General features: G+C 41.5%; 1 protein-coding gene across 4 annotated transcripts in view; it reads left to right on the forward strand.

Annotated features, from left to right (window-relative positions):
• The window catches only part of LOC108632188 (serine/threonine-protein phosphatase 2A regulatory subunit B'' subunit alpha), a 42,600-nt gene extending 32,273 nt beyond the window's left edge, over window positions 1-10,327 (forward strand). For 2 of the 4 annotated variants that reach the window (XM_018036600.2, XM_018036601.2), the window contains exons 3-12: window positions 3,615-3,709; window positions 3,810-3,939; window positions 4,202-4,305; window positions 4,380-4,557; window positions 4,746-4,989; window positions 5,067-5,241; window positions 5,312-5,438; window positions 5,586-5,759; window positions 5,852-5,934; window positions 6,924-10,327. In XM_018036600.2, the coding sequence (XP_017892089.1) occupies window positions 3,615-3,709; window positions 3,810-3,939; window positions 4,202-4,305; window positions 4,380-4,557; window positions 4,746-4,989; window positions 5,067-5,241; window positions 5,312-5,438; window positions 5,586-5,759; window positions 5,852-5,934; window positions 6,924-7,140 (1,527 nt within the window). In that variant the 3' untranslated portion in view covers window positions 7,141-10,327. Of the gene's footprint in view, window positions 1-3,614; window positions 3,710-3,809; window positions 3,940-4,201; window positions 4,306-4,379; window positions 4,558-4,745; window positions 4,990-5,066; window positions 5,242-5,311; window positions 5,439-5,526; window positions 5,760-5,851; window positions 5,935-6,460; window positions 6,500-6,923 lie in introns of those variants that run through there. The other 2 variants (XM_018036602.2, XM_026819469.1) reach the window with 2 other exon arrangements.
• The last annotated feature ends 292 nt before the right edge of the window (window positions 10,328-10,619 follow it).

The raw sequence follows: 10,619 nt of genomic DNA on the forward strand, positions 1-10,619 counted from the left end.
GTACTTATATAAACAATATAACAAATTCTATCAATTTTTATTGTTTAGAAACCAATTGAACGTAAACAAGTAAACTTTTTTAATCCAAAATCATTGTTCTTCCAAGTCCGATTTCTTCTCAATTATAGGAAATGCGTTTTTCTAAGGTACATAAACTTTTCGTATTGACTGTATAACCAATACATCCTTAATCGTCGGAATCGTTAGAAATTCTATACTTGGATGTGGGAATCGATCGGAAGTCGTGTGTTACCGTTTATCGAAGCCAGATATTATTTTCTTACCCTTGGGACCGACAGAATTGCGCGCTGTTTTCGCTTCTGGTTAGATCGATCGTTTAAAACTAGTCGTAGAAAAGATAAAGGAATGTCGCAATGATCAATTTAATCGACAGACTGGGACACGGCGTTGAATCGTTCGCTCGATTTTTTTAACATCACTTAACATTATTATCGAGTAGGCTATGCCTCCAATTATCTCCAGGAAGCATTCGCTCAGTTACCGTAATTTTTGCAATATAAATCAGATGTTAAATTACCTTCCATTAATCACAGATGTTAAATTTCTAAAGATAACAAAGTTGAAAGAACCTGCGTTGTAAAACATTTGCTTCTTTACAATCTATAAATAAACCCACAAATTATATAATTGTATCAATAAATCTTCAGATTTTACAATTATAGCAATAAAGGTTTTAGAATTTCTATGTTAAGATTAATCGGTTTACTCAATCTCGGGGAGAGGAATAAAGCAGACCACCGTGACTGTAAGTGGAGAAACTGGCAGCTCTCGTTTAAATAACACTTCAGTTCTTAATGTCGTTACTTATCGCGGGGGGGTGGCCCACTCGCGTTTTCATTAACTGTTTCCTCATGAAAATCGAATTGACAATGAAACTCGACGCGAATGATTCATTCGAATGGTATCGCTCGTATCGTAGCTTTGTACCATACCACCGTTACGTATCGTAGTTGCACGTTGTGAGATATTCGTCGGAATTACTGGGATGCTCCTCCGGTCATAACGATACGCAGTGATACGAGGCTACAAGTGGATAACCGGTTGAATAATTCGTTTCATCGAAATCGTTGACAGTCTGCGATTAATGGAAGGATAGGTGAACAGCTTAAGGCGATCACGAGCAACGTTCCAGGTATCGGGTAATTAAAATTCCCGTTCGGAAAGATGACGGTATTGCGCGTGTTGCCTTCGTATAGAGAAACGAGAAGACGCGGGAGCGTGAGATCGGTGGCAATGGAAAAATAGGAAAAAGTTTGGTGCGCGCCCTTGGCGAGAAATCGGTTCTCTCGGTGAATATTGCACGTCGCTCACTGAGTCATTGTGGCCGTTCCATATCGGATGGTATCGTGCTAGATTTCAAAAGGCCGTCGACTGTCGCCTTGGAGCAGCGAGACTCGCCCCGCTATCGCCGCTTATGGCTGAAAATCCGCCGGGAAAGTTCACTGCGCACCGTGGCCGACGCTCATTACAATAATGGGAACCAGGAAGAAAACGCGTTACCGTTCATCCCGGTGACACGTGAATTGCGGAGTTTCAAATTTTTCATTGGTCGAAACGAAACTGTAACATTGCGCTTAAAGGGCCTTTCTAGTATGACCGCCAAAAATTTAAGTCATTTATGAGAATTTTTTTTAAGAATAGTATTCTGTGGAATTTTTTTAAACTTTATGGATGTATTTGCCTATAAATGAATTGTGCAAAATAATTTTTTCTTACAAAAAGAACTAAAGGCGACCAAGTTATGCACTATCTCCCAAGACGCCAAAAAAAAGTGCCTCAACTTGAGATCCGAGCTTGAAATTTTAGTATGATATTTTTGAAGGTATAAACTATTGAAAAATGCAAAAAACAAATTCGATTTTTTTTAAGTTTCACACTGGTAAGGCCCCTTAAACACCCTGATTTCAATTTCAATTCGATATCTGCAACGCAAGGAAAACCAGATTTAATTTGATAAAATTCTCAATGGATGAACGACTACTTGGCGCATCTCGCGATTTTCTTTAATGAAGTTCTCAGTGAAATGCTTCGTTCCCATTCGGCCAATTTCAATTAATTTAAAATGTTTACCCGGCCATTTCTGTTCTTCGATCCGCATCGAATGAAAATTACTCGAAGCCTCGATACAAAAGGCGAAGGTCAAGTATTTAGTATCGGAAGTGGTCCTCGTAGGAGTAGAGGCTCTATCGAGAGGAGGCGCAGTCGAATTCGCAATTTCAATTGAAATGCTGATTGACGGTATCCCGTGTGTCGCTCGTTGGACCGTGCCAAAGTAAGGTCACAATAATCGCGACTGCCAGTTTCGGTTGATCTATCGACGTTAAACGAATTCGATCCATTTGCGAGACTTCAGCTTGTTCCTTGAAACATCTTTTCTGTGGCTGCTCAATGCTTTTCCACTTTTTCTCTCGGACTTTCTTTTCCACTTTTCTCGCTGGTTTCTCATTTTCTCGGCTGTACGCGTTTCGCTTTTATCAAATTAATTGAAATTAAGTGAATAGTTAAAGGCTCGCGGGACTTCTCTCCTCTCAAGAGATGAATAAAGTTCCACGTTCATTCAGAAGATCCCACAGACATTTAAAAGATATCTATTAAATTCGTAGCTTGTCTCTGGTTCTCGGTTCGTCAATTTATCTTTAATATATTCGATCGTAGGGTATCGGTGGTTGTAGTTCGATTACTCGAGCGAGGACGTTGCCTCGTTTTCAGCCCGCAGCTACGGTGTTGCATTATTGATCTTGCTTAAACGAATTCCGTGGAAGAAGCTCTGCCGCTATTTTTATTGCTCGCAGTATTTTCTCTCGCTACTGCCGTTGCCCTTGTTACTATTTCTGGGATATTTTACTCCCGACACCATCGCCGGTTAAATATTTGGAAGTTTGCAAATATCTCGTTCCTTCCTCGAGGATACATATTCCTCTTGAGAAAACATGGTCGATCAACAACTGGCGCGTGGAAAAGTGCTCGCTCGGTCCCGCGTCAGCGGCAGGTATAGCGGAGTAGCTCGTGATGTAATAAGAGGCACATGGGCGAGGCGATGCATTAGCCGCGTTGGCCGGCCTCTTTGCATTCTTCGGATCCTTGGCGTCGCGTAACAGGATGTCGTGTCCTTGATACAACGACACCTTCGCCCTGGAGCGGAGTATCTATCGAACAACCGTGAAATCGTTACGGCTCGTAACGAACGCGATCGATCAGATACATCGGAGAACCGTAACCGGAAGCTCGAGCAATCAGATTCACGATCGTATACCCTGTCACAACGATGCGTACTTATGTAACAAATGAACCAATGCAATAAAGGAAGATACCCTCTCAGTCTTTGTATGCTTCACCGCCAGACCGTGGATTTTTATATTGAACGACACTTTTATAGTAGGCAGTAAAAAAAAAAATGCGTTCGAACGTTGCGACATGCTTCGATCGAAGTTTATCAAGCGATCTCGGTACACTTTACAATGAACGAATCGCAGCCGTGTTTCCGGGAACGATCGATCGTGAATGTACACAGCGGACGGGGGGAACGGGCTGCGATTTTTGGCACTGTTCACGAACGAAATCAGTTTGCCCGGAACGATGCTTGTTGGTTCTAGACGTACGCGAAAGACAAGACACAGCAAAAGAGCTTGCCGCCGCACACGACACTCCAGAGGCACGTGAAAGCGAACAGAAACGTTCACATACCACGGTAAACACTAAACGTTGATTCAAACCGTATAATGCTACATTGGACGCGGCGTTCGACCACCGTTGGGTATTAACAAGAATTTTCTACCGGGTAATTGCAGATTTTACTTCCCCGGAGGGAAACCCTTGCCCTTGTCACAGATCGATGCAACAATCGCGAGGATCACCGCCGCTTTTCAGAGCCTGCCTGGTCATCGCGCGTCCCGAACTCAGTTCCATACAATTACAAAGGTAAACGCGGAGCGAACCGCGCGAAATATCGAACAGTATTTGCAACGTTTACCCAGTCCCCGAGAAAAGATAATCTTTTTTTTACGAACGATCAGATTTCCCTTTCGTTAGCTTTTTCATATAGAGATCTGATGATTTGATCTTTACCATTCGACGCGTTTCTCACGTGGGCAGCCGCGGTACTTCACGTGGGAAAGTTGTAACTCGTGGCGAACTGTTCGCTCGAGCCAGCTGCATACAAAGGGTATGATTTGTCTTGCAGGCATGCGACTTGCCGCTCTACTGGAAGGTCCCGGTTTTCCTCGCGGCCGGTGGAGACCAGACCGGCTACGTCGAGATGAACGCGTTCCTCGATTTTTGGACAGAGTAAGCGATCCCGATCTCTCGTACGTTCTATTGAAGATTTGTTTTACCGAAATCGTGGACTCGATTGTTCGCAGAATATCGAACACCCACCACGACGCCGCGAGCAAGTTTATTAGAATCACAACGCGCGGCCAGAGGAACTGTATACTGCCGGAGGATCTGATCCCGTTGGTGCAAGACGTGGTGGAGACTCATCCCGGTTTAACTTTCCTCAAAGAGGCTACTGAGTTCCATTCACGCTACGTACACACGGTTCGTACCTAAGGCGATAAATGTTTGCACGCTGTATTCCTCTCGTTTTCGCTATTAAAGCGTAACCGTAAGAAAACACACAAAATTTTTCTGAATGTCTAAATGGAAAATTATATTACCCTCTATAGTATTTGCATATTTAACGTCGACGGATTCTAATTACGATTCCTGTTCGATGAATTCTGCAGGTAATCGCCAGGATATTCTACTGCGTGAATCGAAGCTGGAGCGGTCGGATTTCCGTGGCGGAACTGAGAAGGAGCAATTTGTTATCGGTGATCGCGATCCTCGAGCACGAGGAGGATATTAATCAGGTGACCGCATACTTCAGTTACGAGCATTTCTACGTTATTTATTGCAAATTCTGGGAACTCGACCGGGATCACGATCTCTTCATCGACAAGACAGACCTGACCAAACACAACGATCACGGTGAGGATTGTAGGATTCCAAAACTCCGTTCTATTCAGTTTCGTTGGGGCATTTTTTCGAACGATCGGAAATTACAGCTCTGTCGAAACGCATGATCGCGAGAATATTCAGCGGCGCAGTAACCAGAGGCGGGGTGAAAACCGGGAACGGCGTTCAACAACCCCAAGACAAGATGAGCTACACGGAATTCGTCTGGTTCCTGTTGAGCGAGGAGGATAAAAATCATCCAACCGCTATCGAATATTGGTTCAGGTATTACGCGCGATCCTTCGAACATTTCGTGTGAACGATGAACGCGTGTCTCATTCGGTGTGATCCACAGGTGCATGGATCTCGACGGGGACGGATATTTGTCGATGTACGAGTTGGAATATTTCTACGAGGAACAGTTACATCGTATGGAGGCGATCGGACTGGAGACGTTACCCTTCGAAGATTGTCTCTGCCAGGTGAGTCAAACGACGGATACTATTACTAGATCAGAAACACAAATTTAATGTACAGAAAATATAAACTCTGCGCGTAATAAAATTTCAGTCTGAAATCCATCATTTTTAACCGACGACCAGAAACGTTTTATAAATTTTTTACGTTAGATGTTGGACATGATAAAACCGACGACACCGGGGAAGATTTCTCTGAGCGATTTGAAGAAGTGCAAAATGACGTCGATCTTCTTCGACACCTTCTTCAATCTCGAGAAGTACCTGGATCACGAGCAGAGGGATCCGTTCGCGTCTGCTAGGGAACACGATCCCGATGGTCACGAGGTAAGGCAATGAATAGTATAAAGTAGGACGAGAAACAGCTGTTTATTTGGATGCAGTTTCATTGATATCTATTATCGCTTTGCTTCTAACAGCTGTCGGATTGGGATCGATTCGCGGCAGAGGAATACGAATTGTTGGTCACCGAGGAGAGTGGTAACGAACAGAACGAACAAATGTGAGTATCTATTTCCTATTTAACATACACGTCTCGTTCGCGATTAATTCATATCGTACACGGTGAGTCAATAACAATTGTCGTACGAGATGTTTACTAATCCTATTAAAAAATAATGTATTATAGTATAAAGCTGTCTGTTCAATCAACGTTATTAAATAGAAAAAGGATTTTAATTGGCCGCGGAGAAATCGGCCGTAAATCGAACAAGCTATATTTTTATTGATTCACTCTCTTTCATAAGTATAAAAATATCGCTTTCGTTATCTACTAACGGGCATCGGTGTTTATTAATATTGCATACTGTTCATAGAATTGAGAGATTTAAGCGAAATTGGGTCTGTTTAAGAAGAACTGAATAACGTTCTAGTTTTCGTAAAGGTTCCTCGCTTACCATGAAGTGGAACCTCATGGCTTTCGAATTGTGGCATGCGTGATCGTATTAGATAGTACGCTGCGGGATCTAACAATTTTATCTTGTACTTTGCGACAAGTAATGACAATAGTATGCGTATGTTTGTTGCAGGCTGTGTGATGATGAAATGTAACCATCATCTGCAGCTCAGTAAGTAAACGAAACCAGAATCGCATGGTATTAGTGATGCACGACGCTTGCGTATGCATAATGCATCAATCGAATTAGAGAGCGCGTTATTTTTTTTTTCCTCCGTGCGGTTGAATCATGTTTTAAACGAACGATGGAACAAGCTTAAACTACTGATCCGCCTTGAGACTATAATTAATGCTATTGAAATTCGTAAGAAAAATATTCACTTGTACGAAATGATTCGGGGATTGAATTTCAAATGTTCGATCGCGCGATTCTTTTCGCAACCGTTTGGCTTTCTAAGTATGTTTTCGCTCCCACTGAAATCCCCGACGTGCATCGTCTTTTAATTCTGTTTACCTTTCATCGTAGAAGCAGTTGAGCTACTAACAAATACGACGTGTTATTTCAATTGTGACCAGAACGTTTGTTTGTTTCGTAGGTCGAATGATCCGGCAGCGAGACAGTCCTTCGTGTTTTCCGAGAACCTGGAAAATCTCGATGGAGAATCTGTGGACATGCTTCGCTGCACAGACCAGTCTCAAGGATTCTCCGACGATCTGCCTGCGATCGGACAATCGGATTCCGTTCGTCAACAGTCGAGGAACCAATATTATGACAGTAGCGATAGCGACGATTACGCTGAGAGTGATAATTGAAACGTAAAACGGAAAACCTCATCTCCGGGGACAGTTTAGTAGTCTGAAAGCGTAGTTTTTCATATATAGTAAGACTGTCGTGTAACCGCTTGGCGAACAGTACGTCGTGGCAAACCGATTCTCGTTGGATTTTATGAATCTCGGTTTACGTATCCGTTCGGTGACCGTGCTTCAATCTTATCAGCAAAGTACAAACACGTTCAGGAAACTCGTTCGACTCTCTACTCGAGTAGAAGGATAATTAGAGCAATATCGTTGAAACGGAATGGTTTTGGGGTCCGTTAGAGGAGAAGCTTCGGTATCATCGAGTCGATACGTAAATTATGAACGAGTCGGGAGAAAGCGTCGGGCCATGGTACGTTGTGTGATACGCAAGCGTCATTGTTCAATCTCTCTATCGATATACATACTGTGTATTTGACACGTTGTAAATAGACAGCAAATCACGGACCCTTATTTTTACTTAAAGCGAGAGAGAAAGTTCACTTGAAAAAAACAAATAGGAAATGCGGGTCTTTCGATTGGTGCAGCCGTTTATAAGAGGAAACCGAAGCGTAGCTATAAGAATTTTCAGGAGAAATTCAATCGGTCGGTTCTCAGGCCATTCATCCTAACGAATAGCTTTTTTCTAGCCAGAAGGGAAAATTATTTTTTAGGCAATGGTGAAAATGGAATTCCACGAACCCTACAGTGCACGTTAGTATTCTCACAGTTCGAGGCTGCAACAAGTGGAAAGTGCTCGTTGGAAGAGTCGTCGTCGTCGTGGAATTCATAAACGAAGGGGTGCTGTCGCCCCTCTGTAATCGTCTTGCGAGCTATAATGTTGCACCGTACGAAAAGCGATGTACGACACGCAAGAGAAACGTTGTTCGAGGGGATCGAGTGGAATCGTGACAGGGAGCTGGTTCGCGACCCAGTACGGTACTCGTGAAGCGAGTACGCTTTTTTTCTCAGTCGTTATATTCTACGATTGTACAATTGCCGTTTCTTTTCCACGAGTTCGCGGATATACTTGCTTGCGGAAATGGTGAAAACAAGCCAAAGATCGAGAGGTGTTCCGTTACCTTCGGCGCGGAGGTAAAAGAATGGGAGAGACAAAGGGAAACAGTGAACACAGACTCTACTGTGCGCGATGAAACATCGTGGCTTGAAAGAATCGTTGGAATCATGTACTCTCTTATTGTTGAACGTCCAATGGACGTAGCTTCTTTTTGTAAATTTAGTTGAAAGTTGCTTTATAGCGTACTTCTCTAAACGATGCATTCTGAACATCTAATTTCGTTCTCTTCTCTGTCCTTTATTAATTATTTTAATCAAGCGATAGAGATTCTATGTACTTTTAATTGTTTGTTAAGTAATCGTTATGGCTTAAAGAATGCTGGAAGATTCTATTTTTAGATTCTTTTTATTCGGTGAAACACCGTGGACGACGTATTATACAATGCGTTTAGAAACAAGCGTTGAAAAGTGTATGATGAGATTTTGTTGGACGTGTTTACTGCCGTAGCTAAGAGCTCTTAAAAACGCGGCTCGACTTAATCCTGATTTGCGTTATTGGAGACAACACGAAAAATATCAAGTTGTACCCTGTTATTTTCTCACGTCTCTTTCGAGCATGTTTTCAATTGTTACTGTTAAATCTGATTGCTCGTTAGATTTTATTTCCGCGCGTATTCTATTGCATCGTTGTTCTATTAAATGGTAATTACGTACGAACCGTAATATCATTGATTTCTAATTGCGTTCGAGTATCAGGGTACAATCAGGGATTCGCTTGAACTGCCAAGACTGTTGGAATGTATATATTTAATTTCGTCTCCGAGATTTAATTTTAACTACGTATACATATACATATAATAATACTCTAGTCGAAATGTGTGCTATAATTCACATAAACGAAGACCATGCGAGGTGGCTATCTAATTTTAGGTACTTTCGGGTTGGAGCTGAATTGTTAGCAATTTGAACGGTATAGGTGGAAAATTCATTGTCGTAAAGGATACCTATCCTGTCTATATTTAACCTCCGAGTCTAACGGATCGTTTCGAAAACCACTTGTCTCGAATCCTTGAGCTTTCGAGAATGTTTCGTAACATAGAGGATAAGCGAAGACATATCGAAGACCGCAGAACCATAAAACTTCATACCCATATAAAAATATTACGTTAAAAATGACACGGTGCTTTATACCCATGAGACATTATTATTGTTCTTGTTGCTGTTGCTCGTGCGTATGCACGGTGTTTCGTCCGTTTTTGAAATCGTTTCTCGAAAATTTCGCGTTATCATGACCTTCCTTTACGCCGACGAATTTTCACGATTGTCAGATGAAGAGGGAACGATACGAACACTCATTTTCCGAAGGAAGTCCTCTTGTGCAAAATCGAGTTCGTGAATTTCGTCGTATTCTTTAAATATATCTACCCGACCTTTTATTTGGCGAATTTGGGCTATCGTTCGATATTTTATAGACGACGGGGGAGACGAATCGTTCGAAGAAGAGAAAAAATGAACAAACGATCACACGAATCCCTAAATAAGGAGTTTACACACGTTTACCATTTTATAATCTTCATTTCTCTACTGTGTTTTCGCGCTCAGAGAATAGACTTGTTTTCGCGATTCATCGATTACGTTCACTGTCCAAAGATGTAACTATTAACACTTAAACAATTGTATCTTTTATATAGCTCGTTATGATTTTTTTTACCATACGTAATATGTATATATATGTGCATATCTCTTGGTAGAATTTTATGAAAGATGGACGAGAAAGCAGATCTGGTTATATTATATTATATTATATTATATTATATTATATTATATTATATTATATTATTCGTCACTGCATTTGGCCATGTTTTCGATTGTTATATTTATTCATTATTCTATGATAGGTTTATCACTGTTCCAGCGATCTGTTAACGGGGTTTGTTGAATCGAGGCATCGTCACTCAAACGATATCTTTCGTCTGATTTTTTTCGGAGGAAGAGACGAAGGAGAACGACCGTTCCTCGCGGTTGAATCGAAGTCTTGATTTAATCACGAGCGCGTGCTTAAACACAACTCGATTTATAGACTCACGTTCACCATTTATCTACATTTTTATTTATATATTTTATCTGTGCATGAGTAGACAACTAAGGTAATTTTGCAAGTTAATAAAAATGAATGGTAAAAGAATTATATTGTACTTCTTATTCGTATCCATTACGCCTTAGAACATTACCTCTTCTTACTGCTCTTACCTTCTCTTTATCCAACCAAAAACTTCTACCCAATTACGAAGATTAGAATCTCTGTATCTTAAATTGTATACTGATTAATAAATGAATAAAAACGAATTTTGGCATTTTCGTTTGACAATCCTCGACCAGATGACCAGCTGGGAACGGCTTGAGCGTGTCTACGTAAAGCCAGTGGTCACTCCCTTCAAAGCCTGCTGATAATCATTCACCATGAATGCATGGTTTAAAAG

The sequence above is a fragment of the Ceratina calcarata genome, unplaced genomic scaffold (assembly GCF_001652005.2).
Source record: "Ceratina calcarata isolate Rehan_Ccalc_2016 unplaced genomic scaffold, ASM165200v1 scaffold151.2, whole genome shotgun sequence".
Classification (NCBI taxonomy): Eukaryota; Metazoa; Arthropoda; class Insecta; order Hymenoptera; family Apidae; genus Ceratina; species Ceratina calcarata.